Genomic DNA, 27,382 nt, shown 5'->3' with positions numbered 1-27,382 from the left:
CAAATTTTCTTGTTACTAAGAAAAGACTGTCAATCAGGAATCATTTGAAGGAAAACATGGATTTGAGAAATAAAAGTCCTAAAGTTTAGTTCTTATTTCCTATTAGATTTGTATTGTCCCACTGGACAAATCATTTCCCTTTGGTCATTATTTTCTTTGCTGTAGTATATCCTAAGAATATTTCTAACATCCTGTGAGATGTGAGATAGGTCTCCTTGTTTTTGATTAGGCTACTATGAATAAATTAAGGTGCAATGATAAGGTATGATTTGTTCAATCAACCTAACTCTTTTCACTATAATTTTAGTTTTCTAACTTCTATGAAAGCATTTTCTCCCTGACTTTACCATGTGTCTTGTGCATATTCTTTATATTTGGAAGTAATGATATTAAAGGTTATTGAAAAGGTTAAGAAAACCTAAGTTTGGAAGGTCCAGCTCATGTTTATAAAAGTGTTTCATTAATAAAAGGAAGAAGAAAATAGAGATGAGAAAAAAGCTATCATTTTATATCAAGGAGGGAATGACAATACATTAAAAATATAAGATGATTAAGCCTGTCTGAAAATTACAGTTTCATTAAAGCACAAACTGGCAGGGAAAATATTATAGGAAATTAAAGCTTCTAGGAAGAGCCCTTAAAATAGAGATTCATTCTTCTTACTACTATCCACTTCCTATAAAAAACTAATTTTCCCTAAATGTAGCCACAATTCTCAAAAATATCCTAGGATGTATTTGTAACTAAACAAATTTTAACTTTCCATATATTAATTTTATAATACCAATCAAAATACTGATAGCAATCTGGTCTCTATATGGTATTATTGCCAATAACCATCACATCATATTTATCCATTACAATAGTATAGTGATAATAATACAATGATATAGTGCTGAGAACACAAAAGTATGGTGATGTAATACAACAGGATAGTAAGAACATCTTATTTTTTTTTCTTTTTGCTACAGCTAATACAAATACTCTGTATCAATCATACACTAACAACTAGAGTTTTCATTTTGTCTTCAGTCTTTGTCACAGTAATTTGATAATCTTGGAATAAGCTGCTAATCATGGCAATGCCAATTAATCAAATAGTCAGAAACAATCAATTTAATATATTAACTCATCTTTCTTTTCCAATCCATTTGTGATATAACAGCTGTTTCTTTTTCTGTAGAAAAATCATCCCTTAAAGGACAGCATTAATCTTATTAAGATATCTCTTGATGTATAATGTTGATTTGAGTTATTTAAATATCCTCTCTTATGTTTTAAATACAATAACAATATAGTCAAAAGAAACCTTATTGGGAATTGAGAAAATTCAGTCTGCCCTTAACTGCTTGAACTTTTGTTTCATATTTCTATGCCTTCATTTCATTATTTTCTTCAAGACAAAAGGAATTTGAGTGACTCTTAAGTTGCCCTTTGGTTCTGAAATTATGGAAATACATATATATTTCATATATATGTTTGTATATTTATATATATAATATATATATTTCATATGTATGCTTGTATATATATATAAATGTATAATATACTTATATATTTCATATACATGTATATGAAATAATGTTTGAATCTTTTAATGAAACTTTACCATTTGGAATTTTCTATTAGATGTACTTTACAATTGATTCTGATATATACAGAGCAAAAACGACATTCCAAAATCTCCCCCTGGATATTAATTGAAGTAAGATTTAACTCAGAATCCATTTGATGCTAGGTTAACTGTGCCCTAGATATCTATAATTAAAGGATCATTTTATGGGCTGGTATAACTATTGTACAGTAAAAGCGAAGCTAACTTGGTATCAATACCTGAATCTCTTCACTATCTCTGAGATGTAAGATTCATAATAACATACTCATCATTTTTATGATTTCTGCTGACATAAGGCACAATTCTTTTAGTGGGATTTCTTCAGGTTGAAGGAAGCAAACGACAGGAAATAACTTCAAGCTCTGAACATAAATTTAGCTTTATTTGTTCTTTCTCCTTTCTGTTAATTAGCTTTCCATTAATGTGACTGAATACCTGATCTATTAATCTTATAAGGAGAAAAGGATTATTTTGCCTCACTGTTTCCAAGGTGCCAGTCCATGATCATTTGGCCTTCTTGTCTTTGAGCCTGTGGCAAGACAAAACATCATGGAGGATGAGTTTTGATGGACAAGGCTGCTCACTTCATGGCACTTCATGGCACCCAGGAAACAAAAGAGATAAACAGGAAAGGACCAGGGTCCCAATATTCCCTTCCAGGACACAACCATGCTCATCCTTCCATGCTCATCCATGGTGCCATACGTTGCTCCTCAAGCCTTTAACACCTGGGCTTTATCTGTATCCCTAACACCAAGAAAATGAGTGGTTTAAAATTACTTGTCCATTTATCCTTCCTGATGGAACTATGAGTGTGGTCTAGAAATGCAACATGCATGGGCAATATAAAAATAGTATAATAATTAGAAGAACATTAAATATTTTGAATCATGATGTTGTAATGAAGGTAATTTTACAGGCAGGGTTGATCAGGAAGTATTTTGAAGTTAGAAAATAGTATCTGGGCTTTCTATTTTGAATATAAACCTGTGTTGGAATTTGAAACAGAATTTTAAAATGGCAGTATTACTAATATGCTTTGTAGAGATCTACAAGACTAAGTTGGAATTTTTATCACTTTATTTCATTATTCAGATACTCAACAAATATGGGGAGAAAATATAGTCTGTTTTATGAACTCTTCTCCTTATAGACAACCTATAGTAAAAAGTGTCTGTATATTACACTGCCATATATATATGCCTAGCAGTTTTTAATCTTTCTGTTGTCTATTTTTCTTGTCTTTCTCCAAGTATACTCATGATATTTGTTTTCAGAATCAGAATTTATACTACAGGCAGTATTTTTTCTGGAATTCCCAGTCTCCTGATGATGGTACTACAAAGATACAGAACAGCTTAAACTGACTCTCAGATCCTCTCTGCTCTGTTGTCATTCTGGTTTTCTCTCCATGTTGGTTGAGCATTTATCCTTTTTTCTTTGCTTTGTTTCAGGCAGGAAAAGTTCAATTTGGTTACGTGTATGGCATGAGTGCCATTGGCTGCCTTGGGATTCATGCCTTACTGAACTTGATGAGCTCTGCAGGGGTGTCATATGGCTGTGTGGCCAGTGTGCTAGGTTACTGCCTGCTTCCCATGGTCATCCTGTCCAGCTGTGCCATCTTCTTTTCATTACAGTAAGTGTCTGTGTGCACTGATGGACCCCACATGCACAATCATCATTAAGGCTTGCCAGACCAGTGCAAAAGTTAAGCTCTTTCTGATCATTTTGGCAATGGAATTGGGGAAACCATGTCTATTAAAAGCTACACATGGATTCAGAAAATTAGATTGGTTTTGGCTCAGGTGCTATTCCTATTTCCATGATTTAAAAAATAAATTAAGCCAAGCGATTTTTAAAGCTGGCACTTTCTAAGTTGCCACATTCTTCAGTGTGAACTATTGTCATGGGTAATATAACAACTACAGAAAATTCACTTATTTGATTTTGGAAGAGTAAATGCCTGCTGAACATTGACAAATTGCTTCAGCTCCCAGGCACTCTGCCTTCTAGGCTGGAAGCAACTGTTCTTTCTCAGCTGGTCTCCTTGCAGTGCAGAATTCCCAGGAACCCTGATGAGGATATTAATTCTGGAGAACTTTATAGCATATATACTCATTCAATACATTTTTAAAGTTTTCTTCCTTCACTTACACAGTTGATATTTGCAATTCAAAACTATGAATAAGGATACCATAGATACAAGCTTCTGTAGGGCACTTTCCAGCGTATCTGCCTATCACTACCACTTTGGTGAGAGAAAGCAAGTGATATCATAATTCTTGTCACCTGCCATGTTCCAAACCCACTTGGAAATAAATATTTGCCTTTAGTGTTCATTCATTCTTTTATATCCAAAGGAGAGACAAGTCTTAGGTTATTAATGACATTGGATAGGACATTAAGAATTTACCAGTGCAAGCATGAACAACTTACAAAAGCCTTTAATATTTTTGTGTTCATAGTTATAATTATTTTCATAATAAACAGTTGTTGCCATAACATTGTTGAGAATGCCTTAGCAGTACTCTTTTTGTTTAACATGGTCTCATTCTTAAAGTAATGTTCATTTAAAGCAATATTAATTTAGAGCAAACCCCTAGTTTATCATTGATCACTCAACATTTAAAAAAGAAGAAAATAACAGGAGATGGATACCTTGAATGCATTAATATAATGTGATTTATGTTTATTGAGTCTTATCCATGGAAAAAAAGTCCACATTTTGCATATTGTGTTCTTTAGCAAGTTGTTCCATTTACTGGGTTGCTTAGTACATAGGCTGGACATGATAGTACAGAGTTTGGGTTCTACTGCTACTTTGTCAGACACTTTGTAAAAGAATAGTATTTTGACCACTATTTAAAAATTCAAAGTTTTTAACATTATTTTCAGCAAAGTAGAGACTTAGGGCATTTTTGGGAGCTGCTTTAGACAGGAGCTACCTATACACTGTTAAGTCCTGAGTAAAGAGGTACTGAACTGGTATTGTACCCATTGCAATGCAATTGGACCTTACCTCTGCTAGGATAAGAGAGGTGTAGCTCCAGGAGTGGGCATCACCTGATGGGGTTGGATTACACCCACTAGTTTGTTGTAACCCTACCCCTTGTCTCACTTGAATGGCTTCTGCCAAATAAAACCTGGGTTCGGGGCATGCTCTTTCTATTTCTTGCCTGCCTTGCCCTCCTTGTGGAAGCTGTGGCTGAGCAGATGTCACTGAACCCAAAAAGGTACTTTCTGTGTCTATGTCTTTATTTAGTCAGCCAAAATTCACTTGGAGTGACCCTGATTGATTTAGTCGCATGTCCCCTCAGGACATTTTAAATGGTTCAGAGTATTAGGGGGAAAATAAAGAACTAAAACTCTTGGATTTGGTAAATCACCCAAAGTTTGCACTTTTTATTTTCATTCTGAAAGTATAAAGGATGATGTGTCTGAGAAATGTCTGAGAAAATCAACTTATTAAAAGGAAAGACTTATTTTGGCTCATAGTTTCAGTCAAAGGTTGCTTGGGTCCTTTGCTTTTGGGTTATGGAAAGTCAGAACACCATGGTAAGGAGCACATGGTAGAACAAAGCTGCTTACCTCATCACAGCTGAGAAGCAGAAAGAGAGAGAGAAAGGGGCTCCCAATATCCCCATTAAAGCCACGGCCCCAGTGACCTGATTTCCCCCACTAGGCCTCACCTTCTAAAGGTTCCAAGGCCTCCCAATAGTAACACAGGCTGGTGACCAAACCTTTAGTATTGAGCCTGGTGGGGACAGTTGGGATCCAAACCCTAACAGATGGTTTAAAAATATTTTAAATTATATTAAATGGGAATAACTATCTGACCTCTAAGACCATTAAAATTGCCTTTTTAGGCATATTACTATATCATTAAAATTAATTATATATAATTTTAAATCTTCCATCATGGAAACATACACATTATATCACTCCAGCAATTATTTCTAATTGGTTTTAATTAAACCAATTAATATAGTATTTGGTGCCATTAATATTTTTGTTTTATTAATAATCTAAAGTATTATAAGCTGCACTGTGCAATTTCTTATCTGTTTTACTTTTGTTCAATTATTAAAAGTTAGTATTTCTGTCATTCTCACAAATAATAAACAAATAAAATTCTAAACTTGAAAATATTCAAGTTTAGAATCAAATCAGGATCAAATGATGTTGTGTAGTTTGATGGTGGAAAGAACGATGCACTAGGAGTTAAAAGATCTTTGCCTAGCACCCACTTTGCCAGGTAACTATTGTCAAGTTACTTCATTGCTTTAAAGCTAGACACTAAATCCCGAGATTGTTCCTATCTCTTATGTCTTATTTTCCTAAATAATTATTTCTGTATTTTTGTACTATTATTATTTTGAGGAGGCGAGGGGACCCAGGGATGCTTTGCCACTGATCTGCATCTCCAGATCTTTTGAATTTTTATTTTGAGGCAGGGTTTTACTAAGTTGCTTAGGGCCTCACTAAGTTGCTAAGGCTGGCCTCAAACTTGTGATCCTCCTGCCTCACAATCCATTCTATTTTACACATGAGGAAAGAAATTTACTTTCTACCACCTCTACTTCCCTTTTTATTCTCCAGCTGGCTACACTAAACTATTTTATTTGTCCATTTGTTCTTAAAGTACAGATTGACTCCACAGTTACTTTTTGAAAATACCAATTTTACAAATTCTTTCCAGTATGGATGGATTAAAAAATTCTAAAAAGTCCTCATGTTAACCTATAAACTATGTACTTGGTGAGGCACTGGGAGGTCCCACAGATATGTGCTTTCCTATTCCATGGGTTCTCTATTTGAGCTGTGTCAGGGTTTTATATCTCTGACAAAAACCTGGGAGGTAGACCTGGGAGGAGTAGGTTACCCTGCTAGATTTGATCTCTATTTTATCTCTATTTACCTTTCCTCTCTGATCCAGTCATCTCACTTCTAATGTAAGGCAATTGTGTCCTTTGTCTTTGTTCCAGGGGCACCTTTGGAACCCTGTCAGCCCTGATCGTCATTGGCTGGTGTAGTCTCTCAGCCTCTAAGATCTTCATTTCGGCCTTGGACATGGAAGGACAGCAGCTTCTCATTGCCTATCCTTGTGCCTTACTTTATGGACTTTTCGCCCTCCTCACAGTCTTCTGAAGAATGTACGAGATGGCTTTGCAAGTCTCTTTTTTTTTTTTTTTTTTTTTGCTGTTCGGGTTATTCTGGAAGTGTATTAGCATTCCAGTTGGGTGATATGATTTCTGTTTTATTACTGTTGAGAGAATAATAAGCAGAGAGGCAAAACAGCACTTAAGGGTGGTGCTTTAATGGCCTTTTTGGTTTGAATGATGTTTTGCTTTCCAATTTGGTGCATTAAAACATTGTAAAATATTTTAAAATTTAAAAAAAGATATAATTGCTGAATTGATGGACACTAGTTTTCTAAATAATTTCTGAGAAATTATAAGTAAATAAAATCATGCTTACTGTTTAGAAGAAATCTATAGTAAAGTCTTCTGAGAAGTGTTCATGATTGCTCAAGCTGTGCATATGTGGCTGAATATTGTGCAGTTTGGCACCTTGGGAGAGTTCAGAGGTAGGTTATTCAGGGTTTTATTTAGCAGAGTGAAAAAACCTTCGATCTTTTAGTTCACTTACTTCAACAACTGTTCCTTGGTTCTGCTTAGATAATGTGTCAACTTTCTACTTTTTTAGTCCCTCGCTTCCATCTTACTTGGTTTAGATGCTATGGTCTTTGATTTAATTTCTCCCTTGCCTGGATCCTCAGTAAGCTTGCTGTTTTTCTCCCTAAATACATGAACGTTACTAGAGGCAATCCCATTTCTTTCATGATAGTTATATTATCATATCTGAAATGGCTCCTCAGTACTCTCCTTGAAATTACTACATTTTCATAGTAAATTTGCTTTCATGCTAAGATGACTAAATCACATCAGTTCTTTACTGCTCACATCTTCAACAATTATTCCTCATTTCTCACTGTGGGTTTATCTTTTTGTTAAAAAGAAAAGAAAAGATAAGAAACAGAAGGAAAGTGTTTCATCTTCCCACCACCCTCTGTATCTACCTACATGCATTGTGACCCTCTGTCACTATCTTCTGCTCTTCACAGTCAGCCCCTCCACTTGTATAACCAGTGTTTTCTCTTGACCTATCATTCATATCAGCACATAAAAAATGTTTCAATATCTCCTTTCTTAAAATTTAAATTTCCAATGTAGCTCATTTCTCTATTCCTTTTTGTCACAAAAATCCTTGAAAGATTTATCTGTTGTCTCTGCCTCTATTTTATCACCTGCTATTCTCACTTCCTCCAAGTCAAGAGTTCATCACCTTATCCATCAAGAACATACTTTATATACAGAGTTATGAAAAATTGTGCTGTATATGGGTAATAATGAATGTAATGCATTCCACTATTGTCATGTATTTAAAAAATAAATTAATTTGGGGCTGGGGATGTGGCTCAAGTGGTAGCGTGCTCACCTGGCATGCACCGGGCACTGGGTTCAATCCTCAGCACCACATAAAATAAAATAAAGATGTTGTGTCCACCAAAAACTAAAAAATAAATATAAAAAAATTCTCTCTCTCTCAAAATTAATTAATTAATTAATTAATTTAAAAAAAATCACCTTTGTCAAATCAGGTCAGAAGAGATTTCTCTAAATTCAATGGTCAATTCTCAGTCTCATTTAATTTCAGCTCTTGGGGTCTCTATTGGATCCCTCTTCACCAGTCTCTCCCAGTGTCGGTGCTGAGGCCTTTACTTCTTCAGTTGACTTCTGAAGTGCCATGTTCTCTGTTGATTTTTTTTCTGTTACCTTACTGTTGGCTCCTTTTCAGTCTCCTTGACATTCCTTTCTCCCATTTTTAACCTCAAATCTCTTCTCTAATATTCATTTGTTATCTGAGTTCATTTAATTGCATAGCTTTAAAAATCTAATGACTCCAAAATTTCCATCTCCATCCAACACTCTCTTCTAAACTCTTGAATACATATCCAATTTATACTTAATACTTCCATTTGAGTTTTAATATAATAAGCTAAAAAACGTGAGATCTGGAATCAAACCCTTGATTTCTAACTATTCAACCTGTTCTCCTCAAATTTCCTCATCTTTTTCTTTGAGAACCAGAAATCTACCAGTGGCTCCATCTACAAGCTAGTAGTCAGTCTTTGTTACTCTGATTTTCATGTCAACATCTAGTCCATCAAGTATTTTGACTCTTTAATCGAATACTTCTCAAGCATAAAATATGTTGCACGAGCTCCTTCATGGTCTCTTCTGTTGGCTAAGGAAAGAAATCTCCTAACTAATTTCCTGCTTCCAGGCTTTCTCACCAGGAAGTTTTTTCTACATTTCAGTATGTGTGCTCCTATGAAAATGTAAATTTAATTATGTCATCCCAAGTCCAAGATCCTTTTACAGCTTTAATTTATATTTACAATAAAACTCAGCCTGCTTTGTATAGCTCTACTTGTATTCAAAGAGTGGTCCCCAGAACAATAGCATGAGCATTCCCTGGAAGGTTGGTAGAAATTCAGAATCCCAGGCCCAGTCCCAGGCCTCATGAATTAGAGTCTGCATTTTTACAGGACCTCACATGATGTATATGCACATGAATGTTTCCTTAGCTAGCATTTGAACAACACTTGTGTTGCCTGCATGCTGTGACCAGGATTATCTTCTTAAAATTCCCTCCTTCCATTCTTTCCCCTTCTCACCAGTTTTATTGTTTCTCAAATGACAAAATGTATCCACCTTAGTATACAGTCTACCTGCAACATCCTTCATCCAGATCTTTCACATTGTTCAGGTCTCTGTTCATATTATCACCTCCCCATGGAGGCCTTCACTGCTTGTTCATTTTGCAACAGTTCATCCACCTACCTTAGCTTAATCTCTCCTATTACCTTATATCTTAGGGTAATTATTTATTACTGAAATTACATTATCCAAACTTACTTTATTTTCTTCTTTCTTTATCTTCCTCTGTCCCTCTGGAAGTTAAACAATCTGAAGCCAAAAACTCCATGTCTATACAAAATTTGTGACAAAGAACAGGAGATTAACAGGAGATTGTTTAGAGCGTGAATGAATGAGCAAATTAATAAATGAATAAGACTGTGATTGGATATTAGTCATTATGGTGAACAAGACACCTGAAACTCTGGTCCTTTGAGAATGGGGAAAAACAGATAACAAAACAATAGAGAAACAAGGTAATTACAAAAGTGTGAAAAGCAGCTAAGGTATGAATATGTGAAAAAGAGGTCAGAATTGTAGTGCATGTTAGATTTCTATAGGTTAACAAACCATTATTGGATCAGTTAATTAAAAATTATGGCATCTGGGACTGGGGTTGTAACCCAGTGGTAGGTCACTTGCCTTGCATGCATGAGGCACTGGGTTCAAATATCAGCACCACATAAATATAAATAAATAAAGATATTGTGTCCACCTATAACTAAAAAAATATTTTTTAAAAATTATAGCATCTATATAAAAAGTCATGAGAAGAAAATACTAAGTATTGCTGGGGCTGGGGCTCAGTGGTAAAGTGCCTGCCTTGCACGTGTGAGGCACTGGGTTTGATCCTCAACACTACATAAAAATAAATAAAGATATTGTGTCCATCTATAACTAAAACAAAGTTTTTTAAAAAAGAAAATACTAAGTATTTCCATAAAAATAACAAAAATAAAAGTAACAAAATAACAATTCCTCATGACAGAATTGTTAAATACCTAAGAATTTATATTAATATGTATATTAATATTAATAAACAGAAATATAGATGGTCTATATGATAATTATAAAAAGTTAGAGGTATATTTTAAGTAAACTTGACTATAGAGACATATATATTATATCCCTGAATGATAAAACTGGAATTCATAAAGAATCCCCCCCATATAAATGTGTCTATTTAATACAATTAAAACCAAAGAAGTATTTTGTTAGTAGTTAACAAGTTAATTCTAAGGTTAATCTGGAAACAAAGCAAATGTGTAACTGTGAAAAATTAGAAACTATCTAAAAACATATTCCAATTGAAAGTGAGTTAGCTAAACTATTCTTCATCTCTGGGATTGACTGCTAGGTGACTATGAGACTATTTTGGAAGAAATCTTGCATCAGGAGATGCAGGTACTAAGTTTTCACAGTTTGGCTATTTTCTGAAGACCTACTATGGGTTTGTCTAAATGCTTTACATGTATTAGCTCACAATTTTATGCAGTGCGTTATCATTTCCTCCATTTAACAAGTAGGGCTACTAAGTTACAGAGAAGCTAATCATTATTCAGTGAATGCCTAGAATTTGATCAGCAAAGCTTGATTCCAGAGCCCATAACACTGCTTGCTACCAGCTAGGAATGTGTCTACTGTTTAATCTACTCAAATTTATTCCTTCTTCTTGACCTTGGCTAATGCTATACAGGGTCAAAAGGCTTTAACTTCTGGGGGAAAATAAAACAATAATAAAATAGAAGAAAAATGTACATTGTCATACAGAATTAAAATGGTACCTGAATGACTCCTGGACCTACTGCTGAACTCTAGTTTAAATAAATGAGGCAGATTCAGATCTAGTTAGCATGTGGATAGAAAAATTTCACAAAATGTAGTTCTTTCCCACCATTCCAAAATAGATGAGCATTATATAGATTTGTGTAGATTGGAGGTATTTCTCTTATTAATTTTAAAAACAAATTATGAAATTTATTTGTGGTGAGAAGAGTGGGTTTTATAGGACAAATGATAAAGTGAATGGAAACTCATGGAGTACATTACATAAATAGAAATATCTTTTTGTTTTAATAGACCCCAGCAAAGATAGTCTCTCTTTTCCTCAAATGCTTTCAATTTCTTTTATCTGAGAATGTAACATTTTTTTCACTTTTCTGTCTTTACTGGTTGGATAAAAGTTACACATTATGTGTGAAGGATAAATGGCACACTTGGAGTCAAGAGATGGCCTTTATTTCTACGGGAATGATTGGGGACATGTGCTGAAAATAAAAGTCCTGAATTACTCAGACTCAAGCGCCCCAGTTCACAACAGTTTAACTAGGGCAATGGCCTTTGTAACATTTGATGACAGATGCTTTTCTAACCTGCTCTGCCTCCAAGTGAGGAATGCCAACTGTAAAGCCACACACTGATAACATCCTGCTCCTCTTTTGTTTAAAGCACCAGGGGGTTCTACTTTGTTTTTGTGCCACAATCATAGGTTTATATCTTTCTAATACTGCTTTCATCCCTGAATGGAAGTCTGAAATTATTTTTTCAAAGTTTCAAAACCAACTAGGCTTTCACAGGAATCTCCATGATGGTAACCATATATTTAAAAACAGAGAAAGATTGAGGGTGGGGCGGGGGGGTGGGGAATTGATTGATTTTGATTTTGTTTTGTGAAGGTAGAATTCATGGACTTTTTACTGTTGATGAGCCAGGCAACCTGGTTGAAATTTTATGAAAAAAACTTTGACAAAGATGGAAGGAAGGAAGGATCCAAGGAAGGAAGGAAAAAAGGAAGAAAGGGAGCCAATCCATCCTAGGTTCTAATCTGGCTCTGCATATGAAATATAAATAACTTGGTGACTTTGAGACTATTACATAGCTTTCTGAATCTCATTTTCTTCACATGGAAAATGGAGTGAATGATGTAGAGTTTGCAAGGTCCTTAGGAGATTAAATAAGATGCTGCACATAAATTACCTTGCCTACTGCCCTAACATATAGTAATTACTCAGTAAATGGAAACTTGCAATAGCTGTAATAGATCCTCTGGGATGAGATTTCAGGAGAAGAGTTTTGCTGTTCCATAATATCATGAATAAAATTATGGGTAAAAGGTGATGACTAATTGATACACATATTTAATGGGAAACAAAACAATTATTTTGGCATGGTGGCGCAACTAATGGGTAGGATAAGGTCAAGGTTGGCTAAACTTTTTTTAAGCATTACTAGAAATAATAATGCAATTTTATAAATTTGGAAAAAAAGTCCTTTGCCAAAGTTTCATTATTTGGCTCCCAAGCTTCTGACTATCTTTCCTATGCTGAAAGCATTTCATATATCCTAAACCTCTTTCTGGTCACTAGCAGCCCATGAATTAGGACAGCCAATTGATTCTTTTGTTCAGCACCTGGAATCCAGATAAAGGGGTACATGGGCAAAAGGGTGGTTAGAAATATTTGTGGAAGCAGAAGGCCAAATTTTATCTGTGGTAGTAGCTATGCACGTATGGTGAAGTTTATATCTCACAAACAATTTATATCTGGCAAGATCTGCACTGTTTTTTTTTTTTTTGTCTCTTATGAATTATGTCCTTTTTCCAAACATATTATATCCCCTCACATTAAAGTTGATCCTATGATCTATCCCTTATTATTCTTATAAATCACATTTCTTTTTTTATTGATTAGAGTCAACTTCTGTGGTTTGCTTATAAGAGCTCCTATGCTATAGGTAAACATAAACATTTAGTAATCTTGGTATCAACAAGTCTTTGGATTTCACATTAAGTTATCATAATAGAGAGAGTTAAAATAAGTATCATGCTTCACATTGTCTGAAAAAATGTTCCATGGTATATGATGTAGCACTCACATGTAGAACATTTATCACCTAAACTGTCACTGCAGAGGTATTTTTATTACACAAAACCACACATACACAAAAACAGACAAAATAGCACTTGAAACTGCCTGTAATTTAGGGAGATTTTTTTTGGGGGGGGCTAATTAAAGTATAATTCTGGAGATAGATTAAGAACCTGGGTTTTACCTGTCCCTGCAACAAATCTAAGATAATTTGAAAACGGTATTTAACTGTCTATACCAAAAGAGAAGCCATGGTAGAAAAAAAGTAGTGTGTAAGGAAGAGCATCTCAAATATTTCACAGAAGTTGAATACAGGGAAGATTAAGAGTGGCAAAGAATACCATTCAAAGCCAGAATACTTGGAGGGTCCTTCCATTGACCAGATCGCACTGAAATCACAGAAAGCCAGGTGTGGTGCCTCACATCTGTAATCCCAGGAACTCAGGAAGGTGAAGGAGAAAAATCACAATTTTGAGGCCAGTGTCAATAACTTAATGAGACCCTGTCTCAAAAGGAAAACCAAAGGGCTTAGGATGTAGCTCAATGGTGAAGTGCTCCTGGGTCCAATACTCAGTACCACAAATAAATAACTAAATAAATAAATAAACAACAACAATAACAAAAAGTAAAGGCATTCACATCTGTCTTGCCTTTCAAAATGTGCAAGCTGAGGGATTCACCCTTATTTAATAAAAAAGTGTGTACCTTATAGATAAAAAGCCATTTCAAACTTTCCTTGAGGAGTCATTTACTAAACAGGGGCTAAAGAAGGCAGTATAATAAGTACAAGTAAGGTTGCTCTTGTGTCAAAAGTGTATTAAATAAAATTTTGTAGAATTCTTTCAGATTTCTGGGGTCTGCTTAGAATGTGATTATTTGTAGGGACACCATAATCCTATATAGTATTTCCATATTCAATATTCTTTTGCCCAGGGAGTTTGCTGGAACAAATTCCAAAAACATATACAATAAGAAAGGGTATTTTATTCTCAGTGCTATTTTGTAAACAATAATTACAAAAGTATTTATTTCATATCTATTTGTATATGACCCTAGGCTGGTCTCTCTGCAACAAATCATAGTCTGGTGCAAAGCTTTTCATACCTACAATCTATACCTATTTATCTGCCCTAGGGTCATGGCTGCTATTAGAAAACATTGCTTAATTAAAACAATAAATCAGAAATGTAAATAAATACTCCCTGATGAATGATACACATTAATACCAACTTGATCTCATTAGAAATCCACTTCCAGCAAGATTTCCCAAGTTAAATTCCCTTTAGCATAAACTCTTTTCAATAAACCTCCCATTATTTATAAACATAGATAAAATAGACCATTTAGGTAGCCATTAGTATTTGCTTAAACATTGTATTTTCACAGATTATTATTTTAAAATAATGATAAATTCTATTTACTAATCCTTCTTTTCAATCATAGCTTGAACTCATCTTGAAAAAAATATTTCTAGTAACTGGGAGTAGAATGAAATCATCCAGAATATTTAAAAATGCTTATCAGAAACATCCTGAATCCTGCACACAACTGCATAGCACATCAGAACTAGCATTCATTTGGTTGTGAAATTTTCCTAAGTGAATTAGTCAGTTTTTTGTTGCTCAAATCAAAATATTTGAGTTTTAGTCAGCTTTTCCATCACCGTGACCAAAAGACCTGAGAAGAACAATTTAGAAGAAGAAAAGTTTATTTTAGCTCATGGTTTCAGAGGTTTAGTCCATAGTCAGCTGACTTAGATGAGGCAGAACATCAAAATAAGTGGTAGAAAGAAGCAGCTCAGGACCAGCCAACAAGGAAGCAGACTGCCCTGCTCATGACGGACAAAACTTACATACCCTCAGAGTGACCTACCTCCTCTAACTACCTTACCTGCCTACAGTAACCACCTATTTAAACTGTATCGGTGGATTGATCCACAATTAAGTTACAGCACTGATAATCTAACCATTTCACCTCTGAACATTATTTTATTGTCTCACACATGAACTTTTGGAGATACCACATATCCAAAACTTAACAACTTGATAAGAACAATTTAAGGAGGAAAAGTTTATTTTGTGCCCATGGTTTTAGAGGTTCAGTCCATGGTGGGCTGACTTCATTACTCTGGGCTCAAGGTGAGACAGAAAGAATGTCATGGTGTAAAGTATGGTAAAAGACAGCAGCTCAGCTCATGGCAGCCAGGAAGCAGAAAGCAAGCAAATAAGGAGCCAGGGACAATATATAATCCCAAAGGGCACATCCCCAGTAATTTTCCTCTAGCCATCCCCTACCTGTCTACAGTTACCATCCAGTAATCCAAAGTATTAATCCATCAAATGGACTAAGCCATTTATTAGGTTATAGCTTTCATAATCTGATTACTCACTTCTGAATATTCCTACACTGAATATCATATAGCCAACACATGAAATTTTCAGGGGATACCTCAGAGCTAAACCATAATGCTAAGTGGCCCAGTGCTGTAGATACCAGCCTCCACCTCAACTCTTGGTATGGCTGTATTTCCATTTCACATTCTGAGTTGTGAGAGTTAGGACTTCAATATATGAATTTGGGGGCAATGGAAGTATGCAATCTAGCCCATCATATTGTTCATGTCTGGAAAATGATGTATATTAGACACTCAGTGAAAGAAGACTGATGTCAAATTTAATGCTTATTAATGTCAAAATTAATACATAAGCATTAAAATATCACCTGTTTATCCAAGTCATTTCCAATCTCTTCCTCAATCTGATAAGAAATTTTTTATCTTCAAATCCCTATGACCAATTGCCGCAGTCTGGCTGGGCACAAAATAATCGAGCCACCACAAAAGCCTTGTAGATTCAAACAGTAACTCTTTATTCCTGAACTCTCACTGGCACTCTACATGCACGTTCTGGGAAAATACACTCCCTTCACCGGGCTCTGCATACCAATACTCTCAGAACCCCGTGAGAACTAAATGGGAACTCCAAAGGAGTGGGCGCCTGAGGCAGCAGGATACACCCTAATCCTGGAGCCGCCCTATTCCCAGCAGGATCCACCCTAAACCTGAAGCAGCCCTATTCCAGCAGGATCCACCCTAAACCCGGAGCCACCCTAATCCCTGAGCAGGGTCACCTTTCAACCCCAAAATGCCATGCGTCATTCCTACTAGGCTATGGCTCTCAGCAACCAATATCCTCTTGACTCTGATGGTCACTGCCACCAATTCCTTCCCTCTATATACATAAGTGTACATACTCCCTTCTTGAACCTTGAATGCTTGTGACTGATAGTGGAAATGACGCTGTGCCCATTCTGAACCTAAACTTTAAGAGAGCTAACTATTTTGGTTTCATGGCTTTTGAAGCTTTGAGCCATTATACAGGAAGTTCAAGCTACTCTGCTGGAATTAGATGCTACAGAGAGGAGAACTGAGATCTATAAATAGTGAAGGAGACAAAGATATCTTTTTAAAATGATTCTTCTTGGTGCATTATAATTATACATAATAGCAGGATTCATTGTGACATGAGGTTACATGCACATAATATAATTTGGTCAAGTTCACTTTCTATTACCTATCTTTTTCCTCTCCTTCCTCTATTCTACTGGTCTCCCTCCTAATTTCATGAGATCCCCCTCTTTTATTCGTTTGTTCTCTCTAGTTTTCACAAATGAGAAAAAACATAATGATCCCTGAGTTGCTGAGTCGGGCCTATTTTGCTTAACATATGCTCTCAAGTTTCACCCATTTTCTGGCAAATGATAGAATTTTATTCTTTTTTATGGTGAATAAAATTCATGTGTGTGTGTGTGTGTGTGTGTGTGTGTGTGTATCATATTTTCCCTAGTTATCTGTTGATGGATACCTAGGCTGGTTCCATAACTTGACTATTATGAATTGTGCTGTAGTAAACATGGGTGTGCATAATTTGGTTTTGGATACATACTGAGGTGTGGTATAGCTGGGTTATATGGTGGCTCCATTTCTAAAACTAAGCTGCCTCAAACAAATAGCATCTACCTAGAGAGCATGTGGATGAAAACTCTGACTAAAAGAGCTTTATCTCTTGACCTGTCTCCATCAACACCATAACTACTTCTGTTCTCATTAGGGATCACTGAATCCCCTGCTTCCTCCGTTTTACCATCTTGGAGATAGAGTAACATAACTTTAGGGAATAACTTTGCACTAGCTCAGAATATACAATAGGCAGGAAAGGCTGTCTTGTCATTTGTCCTTACCCAAGAGGTTAGCTAACTCTGTCCAAAGGGAATTCTAAGCTTCTAAACAATTTAATAAAATTAACATATATTTTAGGAGAGAGTTTTTCTTTTAACATAAAACCAATTTCACATAATTTGAAATCTATTCACTGAAGCAAGCATCCACAAAAATGGTTCTCAAATATTCTTGAACCTGAAATGCCTGAAAAGGTGTCAACATTTCTAGCATGATTTTAATGAGAAAAAAAATAAAAGCAGACTTCTATATATGGCCAGTCATTAATCACTGTAATGATAGCTAGGAAATAAATTAGCTGATATCATCACTCCTTTGCCTTCAGAAGCAAAGTAATCATAAAGGGACCATGAAAATTTGGTTACATCTGAACACAAATTTTTAAAGAGTGATGATAATAAAAAATGTTTAAAATAAAAGTTTCTTGTTATTGTTAAAAATGGAGGATTCTGAGAAGTTTAGGTTTGCAGGCTGCACTTCTCAACTCTTCATGTCACATCTGGTGTTTGCCTCAGATCATGACATTTTACCCTTGTTCTTGCCACTCTGTTCCAGGGTACCCCTGTGAATCCAGTGAGAACACGGGACCCTTATTGTATCCTGTTATTTCCTCATGTATGAACCATCTCAAGGGACTGCCTATCCATGTAAGTATGTCCTGTACCTCATCCTCAAGTTCTTTGGTGACTGGAGCAGCTTTTGATTGCCCTCCATTTGGCATCTGGATGCTGCTGTTTTTAAAAAATTGTTCCATCTTAAAAGAAAACTCTCACTAGGATTCTTTGTTCCTCGGTTTCTTCCTTTTCTTTCACTACTCTTCTTCCATCCTGGGACATCTCCCCAGGACAGATATCATGATGTCTGTACTGTCCACAGCAGAGTTGTGGTAGGGCAGAGGAATAGGTTGTCATGAGACCACAGAAGACATCTGGAGATGGAATGTGGGGCCTAAGGTTTGTTGAAAAACGCTTTCAAGGAAGGTCAAGTGGCAAGTGAATGGGCAAGTAGCACCTCAGTTTCCTCCAGTGCTCTGCTAGAAATTAATAATTTCATTCCTCACATTGGTGATCTGGTGGTGGCCTGTTGGATAAAAACTTATCCTCTCCACAGTGCTCTGCTCTGTAGCAGTTACCATTGGGAACAGAGTTTTCTACCTTATATAAAAGGTGACAGAAGCAGTGACATTATTAGCTTGGTTTGATTTGTCCCATTGTATGACTAGTATTCCAAGGAACTTGGTGTGTACCTTAGAAAGAAACTTTCTACATATCTTAGTGTCCATGAGAAACAGCTGATGTCCTTCAAGACAATGTTTTTCTGGACATTCTGCCCTGACAAGCTCCTATTGTTCCCTTAACTTGGCTGTGTTCTTGGGAATGGAGGAAGGTATCTCAAGAACCTCGTGTTTTTCCTCCCAGGATGACACAGTGTCTCAGACTCTCAACTTCCTACGCCCTTTGCCTTCAGCCAACTTGCTTTGTGAAGTGGCGTATAACCTCCGATGCATACAGATTCCTGGTTTTCTTATTTCTTACTGGGTCTGATGGGAAACTGCTGGAAAGTGAGAGAATTACATTATTATACAGAAGAGTTTGGCTTCAAATTAATTAACTCAAAATAACAAATAGATTCTCTAAGCAATTAAGATTTTATAAAACTGAAACATTAATTATAGACCTTATAAGCAAGCAAACAACAAACAAAAATCATGGTGAAAAAAGGCTCGTATACAATTATTCAGAATGGCTACTAACATTTTGGTGTTCTTCTTTCCACTTATTTCTATGTATACAACAGCAAGAATGTGCATGTTCTGGGCTGGGACTATGGTTCAGTGGTAGAGTGCTTGGATTCAGTCCTCAGCACCACATAAAAATAAATAAATAAATAAATAGTGTCCGTCTACAACTAAAAAAAAATATTTAAGGGCTGGGGTTGTGGCTTAGCGGTACAGCGCTCTCCTTGCACGTGTGAGGCCCTGGATCCTCAGCACCACATAAAAATAAACAAGTAAAATAAAAGTATTGTGGCCAATTACAACTAAAAAATAAATATTTTAAAAAATTAGTTTAAAAAAGAATAAAAAGAAAGCGCATGTTCATTTATGAAATGCCCCTTAATATTGTAAAATGCACTTTGTATCACAGAATTTATTTTCCACATCTAATTTATATTTTTCTCCTTTTTCAGACAAGTTCAATTTATTTTTAACTTTCCCGTACTGGTGGATATCTAGATTGTTGTGGACCGTCAACTGTAACTCTTTATTTAGAATTAAGAAACTAAAGAAAATAACAGTGTAAGGTTCTTGATGTACTTTGACCATCTATGAGAAGAGATAAAGATAAATTCCAGTATAAATAACTGTTTTTTCCTGTACTTGACACACTGATTAGCTTATATAAAAGTTATACTAACAGCATTTACAAGTGACCAAAAATGTTTTTTTTAAGTGACAAAAAATGGTGTGTTTGATCTGATTACTAATAGGATTAAACTTTTAATTTTATAAGTTTCTTAGCATCTATTATTTTGTAAATTACTTGTTCACATTTTCAAAGTCATCTGAACTTTCAATTCTGCGTCGTCCCAACTCTATTTGGCAAATATATTCCCTCTTCCCCATGCCTGTACTCTGTCTTATGTGTTGTGCTTGTTAATGTATTGACACAACTTAGAATCTTTCCCCTGTTTGTATGATATATATGATATATTGAAATAAAAGCTAGAACCCTGGGGATTGTATTTACCAAAATTCCACCAACAAATTTCCAGGTGAGATACTAATAAGTCTTTCATGCAAGATGTGGCAAGCTGAAAAGAAGCAGAGATCAGACTCTCCTGAGTAGTGGTGGTCAATCTTTGTGGCTTTGGCAGAAGGCAAATGTGAGGTTTTTCTACCTTTTGGGTATTCTACTTGTCATTAAATTGCCCCCCTGCACCAGACTTATGGCACAGCTGGTGAACTGTAGTTTTCTGGAAGAAACGTTAGTCAGGCTCCCTGGGACCAGTCATGCTCCTATGCGTATCAGTGCCCTTCTTATCTGGCCCAGGAGGACCTCAGCACTTCCCAGGCAGCTTCTAAGGAGCTATTCTCAGCTTTGAGTCAGTACCTTTCCATTCCTACTTCTTTCGTCAGTCCCTCCTTCTAGTTCCCAGATTCATAAACAGGCCAGAGCCATTTGTGTGGAACTCATAGGCAGAGGCATGATTCTTGCCATCTGCATTGCATCCATCTGACAAGTTCCCAGTGCCAAGTTCAAAAGGAGAAATGGAACACTGAGGAGACAGCTCTTGTCCCTTGTTCATGTTATTATAGTCAGTGAAGAAAGCCCTGACTGCTATTTCCAGTTTGGCTTGTTCTAATTGACCATCTAGATATGGGATTGCTTGACCAACTCCCCTGGGTTGTAAGGTCCTGTGTTAGGTCCCTTAAGGAGATGGTGGTCAGCAAATGTGGTGACTCAGGTTCTGTAACAAGGAGTCTGGGCTTAACATTGTTGGCCATCAGGATTTATTGAGAGTTTCATACAGAGAATTTGTTAGAATTTGTTAAGAATAACAAACAAAATTTTCCTTAAGCAATTTTAAGAAACTCATCACACTTAAGACGTTCCTAAAACATTGTGCTGGAAAAACCTATGAGTTTTTGGAGGTTCCTTGGTGACCCTGTGAATTTAAAAAGCAGGGCTAGGGGAATATGGAATATGAGAGACAAGATATGACTAAAGCCTAGAGCTGACGACCTTGCCTTCACATTCTTTGGTAACCAGATAAATTAAATTTAACAAATTAAAATAGCAATGCTATACTGTTTTCATTTCTAAAATTAGCAAAAGTAAAAGTGAATGTTAATACTTAGGAGGGTATGGTGAGGTGGGCACTCAGTTGCAATAATGTAAATCACCATAAACTCTCTGGAAATCAATTTAACAATACGTGTCAAGAGCCTTAAAATGTGCATCCCTTTTGACCCAGTAATTCCACTCCTGTGAATCATAAATGCAGACAGTAATTATCATCACCAACTGGAAAACAAAATGTCAACAGTTTATGTTGCTGTGCAGGATAAATGAAATAATGCTTGAAAATATATATAGCATTGCCAGGACATAAATGAGTTCAACAAATGTTAGGAAACATTCTTCTTTTACATCTTGTGTAAAAATGCTAATGTATTAAATAAGCAAGAGAGCAAACCACAGTATGTGTTCACTGCTCACTATTTGCCAGGCTCTGCTAATCGCTGGACATATAATAGTGAATGCTGAGGGCTTGGTGATTGTCCTTGTGATATTTGGTCTAGTACTGAAACCAGACTTTAAGGAAATAAATAAATCTTCTAAAATACACACACACTCATCACACCTAATATGAGTGTGTAATCATAACATGCACTCACATAATGAAGGAGATGGTCATGATATTGTGAGAGAAATAAAGGAGAGATCAAATTTAGAGAGGCTGGGCAGTACCAGTACTTACAAATCAAGCAAGATATTTTTAAAGCAGTTTCCTGATAATTACTGAACTGTGTCCTCCAGACTTGTATGATGAAGCCCTAACACTCAATGTAACTATATTTGGAGACAGGACCTTTAACAAGATCATTAAGGGTAAATGAGGTCAAAAGGGTTGATAGGATCCCATTCCAATATGACTGGTAGCCTCATAAGAAGAGGGAAAAATAAAAATGTGTCATATTTCTCTCTGCAGGTTCACAAAGGGTAATGAGCGAACATATGAAATAGCAAACAGGAGCAGTCTAAAACTGACCTCACCAGAAACCAATCTTGCTGGTCTTGATCTTGGAGATCCTGCCTCCAGAACTCTGAGAAAATGAATTTCTGTTGTTGAAACCCTTCAATGTGTACAATTTTATGACAGTCTTAGCAGACAAATACAGACTTGAAGGATGGGTGGAGATGCGTATGTGCAAAAGAGCATTTTAGGGGAGAGGGAACAACACACAGAAAGTCCCAGAGGCTGACAAGAGCTTGGTGTGCTTGGACAACTGGTTCTGATGGATCTGAATTCAAGCTGTTAGGTATATGATGTGATTGAGATAAGGAGAAGAATCCAATGTTCTAATGCTAACCACATCTGAGGCTCTAGTAACCACAAAGTTCAACCTTTGCATGTTACAGATGTCAAAAACACAGAGATGCAAGGATAGTATTGGAGATTAATAGGCAAACCTCACCCTAGCTGATGTCAGGCACATTTAAGAACACAGGTCTCTACCCCAGGTACATGTATGACTGCACGTATATCGCAGCTCTACGTCATATACTACCAGAGAAATTAAAAGCTGTGTTCATTTGTGTACAATGATCCAAAATGCATTCATGTATAACTAATTAGAGCAAATAAAAACTTAAAAAAATTTTAAAAAGAACCCAGGTCTCCCTTATCCCTTACAAATGCCTTAAAACAACCTCATTAAACCCCAAATTCTAGTCTCAAAATTGGGCTATGGTACCGACAATGGCTTCACAGTGTCTGAATAATTCTAAGGAAAACACAAACTGCAAGCTACCAGCATTAACTGTCATTTCTCTTGTTCATTGTACTTGCTGTTGTATTCTTAGAAGTACTGACCAAGCACTGTTTAAAATTCAAGTTCTGCAGGTCCTGATCAGATATATATTATGTGTTTCACATTGCACTGTAACCTTCAATAGTTTTCACTTTCATAATTGTAGTAATGATAATAAAAATGTGTATTTATTGAGAATTTATGTCCAATAGGTGGCTAAATGTTTCATAAAATATTTCACTTATGAGGTGAATGTTTTTATTATCAATAGATGAAGAAATTAAAGGAATATGTAGATAATTTGCCCAAGTTTGCCCAGCTTAAAAAAAAATGAAGTTGTTTGCTGGTAAATGTTTAACAACCTGTAAAAGCAGAAGGGAGCTCTGATAATATATACTGAATATTGTGTCACATCAAAATTCATACACTGGAGTTCTAGCCCTTAGTATGGTGGCATTAGGACATGAACCCTTGGAAAATGATTAGGTAACGAGGGCAGAGTCTCCATTAATGGGAATAGTGCCTTATAAAAGAAAATAGAGAGCTCCCTTGCCCCATCTATTGATACAGAAGGAGGCTCTCACAGGACACAAATCTGCTGGGCCCTTGATTTTGGTCTTCCCAGCCTTCAGAACTGTGAGAAATGACTTCCTGTTGTTTATAAGCCACCCATTCTATGGTGCTTTATTACAGCATCCTGAACGGACTAAGACCTCTGATCTGTAGCATTTGAATATTTCTGTGAGGTTAATATAACTGCCGTGGTTGATTTCAAACTGCAAAGTGTTGTCACTGAAGAGAAACTTAGGGACAGATGCGTCATGTAGCACTCCATTCCATTGTATTGTATTGTGACCATCAGTTCTCCCAAGTCTTGGTGACAATGATCAATCATACCATTATACAAATGTGACTCTAGAGTTCATACATTTAAGAACTGTGCTATATTTTCTCTCTTTGCCACTAAGCATGAAAACTGGCACAGTTGGCACAACCTGTCAGGGGTATCCTCCCATATTCATCCTTCCCATAGGAAAGTCCACTTTCCAAATTCTCATCTCTTGTACATTCACAAAAGATGCTAGTATCTGTGAGTGTGCCTGGGTTGGGATTACACTGGTTCCTATTGCATGCAGTTAGCCTTTGGGCCAAGACTTCAGACTACTGAATGTTGGGGCTTGCGATTATTTACATCTAGTATTAAACCTTTCTTAAAATGTCACAAAATATTAGCCTGAGCTCTGCTGTGAGGTCATAAAAATAGACTCTTTCATGCTTGGAGTACAGCGACATTCAGTGTCCCTTCCAAGTGGGTGGTGACAATAAGAGTGGCTAGAGGCAGATCTTGTGCCCTCAAACAGCTGGAAGCCATCAGTTAAAGCCTTGATGCTGGAGACCTGTGGTTGTATGAATATATACAACCAGGAAAGGGACCGTTTTCATTAGAGACTCCCTCGACTGTCTGGGGAGGAATCCTTGAAAGGTCAGTCTGAAGTCCATCATACTTCTGATAAACTTTAGGGCCTTTGTTATTTGGAACAAATAATGGTGCTATGATTTAATAGTTGTCTTAGTCTTGACTAGGAACTAATGTTTATATTTGGCTAAGTTTATATTTGACTAAGATCCTTGAAGGCAGATCCTTTTTTTTCTTCTTCTTCTTACCACAACTATTTTAGTACATTGTATCTGGATTGTATTGGCAAAGTCTCCTTCCTTAACCAAATTTTAGTGAGGCTGTCTGATCTACCTTTTTGGAGAGGCACCAACCTTTCCCCAGTTTTAGCAAGAATCTTCCTAATTCAGTTGACCAAACTTCCACCCTCCATATTTAAATACACATGATATCTTATCAAATTTCTCACCCTCCTCCAACCTCTAGATGACATCTGATTGCTGTTTTGCCTTCAGCAAGAATCCAGTCTGCTGCAGGACCTAACATTGAACCCACATTCAGGAATGCTTATCTTGCTCGTTGTGCAACAGGGAAGTCCTAACACAGAACATTATGTTTTGGGACAAAGTGCTGTCAGAACACTGGCAGGTGCAATTTCCTAGCTCCTTTGACAAGAAGTTATCCCCCTGTTGGTGCAGGGTCAGGCTATGTGGTAGTTTCTGGACTCTTGGTGTCTTGACTTATGTATGTATCACCTCTGGCCTACCCTGACTGTTATATGTAAATTTGCACATACCCACTATAAAAGCTTCCAAGTTCTCATCTCTTTTACAGTCACAAAAGATGCTAGTAGCTGTGAGAGTGCTTGGGTTGGGATTACACTGGTTCCTACTGCATGCACTCAGCCTTTGGGTCAAGGCTTCAGAGTATTGAATGTATGCAATAAAGCAGATGCTGTTCTCTGAAACAGTCTCTGAAGGGGTTTCTCTGCACCCTCAAGCTCCCTACAGTGGATGTTAGAGGGAAAAGCCTCTCAGCACAAATCTAGACAGTTTAGCAAATTCCTTCTTACCCTGTTTTCTTTCAAAAATTTTCTATCCACTGCCCCTCCCCACCTTGATTCTTGGCTATAAATCCCTTCCTGTTCTTGCATTAGGAATTGAGGCCAGTTCTTTGCTGAGTTTTCTTATCCCACATTGCACTAATAACCTGAGTAAAATCTGCTTTTGCTACTTTAACTATTGTCCAGCTCTATTTTTTCTTTAACAGAGTTAAATAATTATTTATTGAGTAGAATTGAATAACATCGTGATTCACAGCAATAAAAAACACTGTAAATAAACATTATTCTGTTCTATTCCATTCCATTCCATTCCATTCCATTCCATTCCATACCATTTCATTCTTCTCTGTTCTGTGTGTGTGGTACTAGGGATCAAATCTAGGGCCTCTTCCATGCTAGGCACATGCTCTACCACTGAGCAACACTCCAGCCTATAAGCATTACTTTAAATTTCCTAAAATTCCAAGATGTCTTCCTTCCTCTAAAAATGATCTGCAAATAATGGTATTCCCCAGCTTTTTAGGCTGCGTTGATACTTTCTGAATCACATATGCTGTTTAGTGTCTTGTGAATAACACACTCATGCAGAAGCTCTGCCTATATCCCTGAGTTTGCAAATTGAATGTTGGTGGAATATTCTGAAGCTTGAATGAGAACTGAAGTGTCTTCATCGATCAGTACACCTTTTAGAGAGTGCATTTCCTGTGTCCTGCTGACCCTGTTGGCAAGATCTCTGTGTGAATTATGAAGAGTACTTACACAAAAAGCTGCTTCTTTAATTGGTGAGCTTCATTTCAATGGTGCCAAGGTCTCTTTTTGGCTGTAACAAATGTTGGATTTGACTCAGTCAAATTTAATATTTCACTGGGAATGATGCAAAATGATGCCTCTCCCAATTTGGGGTCAATATCAATGATGCCTCTATCAAGAAGATTCTCCTATCTTCAGGAAGCTATTGATACTATATTGTGCTGTTAAGTATCCTTTCAATAGTCTACTTCATAAAAGTATTCATAACAGTTTTAGTCTTAGATGAAACAGAGATAGCAGTGAATCCTAATCTCAGCATATATGTGAAACTAATAGCTACAAATTTTAAAATGTCTCTGCTCAGTGCTTTATTCTGTTTTAAGATGGACTGTGAGACTCTGAGCATACAAATATTAGGGAATAGGCCAATTGATATTAAACTCTTCAATGTGTCCCAAAGCTTTTATTTAAAGCATAGATTCTGCTCAAATTCCATAAAGGAGATAATTTTCAGTTTTATCATGTTCTATAGTCTAGCTTACTTGTTAATGGAATCTTGTTTTCTTGATAAAACCATGATTTTATTATCTTGAAGACATTTAGGGGGTATTGTGGGGATTTAAAATACTCCTTATAGATGATAACAAGTGCAAAGTGGAGATCAATGCATACATTTTATAAAGAATTTCTCATAATTTTAAGGAGATTGCATTTGCATGAATTAGCAGTTGAACCTGACAAAAACATGTTTACTTTCAGAGGAAGAAGGTGGGGATCAACTTACCCCATATATGTCAACAGTCAACCTCAATAACAAATGATTTTTAAATCAAACAAAACTACACCAAGCATTCAGTCTGGAATGCTTTAGAAACATAAATGATAAATGTTCCTAAAGTGGTACTTACAAGGAAGACACTGAAATACTTATCTGCTTTTTATGAAGAGAATGCCCTGGGTTATGCAGGATTAATTTTCTGTTTCCTTGCTTTAGTCAAGTAAACACTTCCTTAAAATGAGCACTTTTAACTGTCTTCTGGTTTAATTCATAGATGTGAACTCAATGTCTTAGAATACTAAGGAAACAGAGAATGTGCATATATGTATATGTTTATATTCATATTTATACAGGCTTCATCTTTTCCAAAGTCAT

At 36.2% G+C, this 27,382-nt stretch overlaps 1 protein-coding gene across 1 annotated transcript in view; it reads left to right on the top strand.

Moving 5' to 3' along the window:
* Yipf7 (Yip1 domain family member 7) overlaps positions 1–19,993 on the top strand; it is a 48,120-nt gene extending 28,127 nt beyond the window's left edge. Inside the window, 3 exon segments of the mRNA XM_058583029.1 lie at positions 3,070–3,251; positions 6,601–6,768; positions 18,037–19,993. Of these exon segments, the coding sequence (XP_058439012.1) occupies positions 3,070–3,251; positions 6,601–6,763 (345 nt within the window). The 3' untranslated portion in view covers positions 6,764–6,768; positions 18,037–19,993.
* Positions 19,994–27,382: the final 7,389 nt, after the last annotated feature.

The sequence above is a fragment of the Marmota monax genome, unplaced genomic scaffold (assembly GCF_021218885.2).
Source record: "Marmota monax isolate L192 unplaced genomic scaffold, Marmota_monax_Labrador192_F-V1.1 WCK01_AAM20220418_F8-fsc00025, whole genome shotgun sequence".
Taxonomy (NCBI): domain Eukaryota; kingdom Metazoa; phylum Chordata; class Mammalia; order Rodentia; family Sciuridae; genus Marmota; species Marmota monax.
Note: the sequence above shows the minus strand (reverse complement) of the source record. Positions and strands in the feature narration are given on the sequence as shown.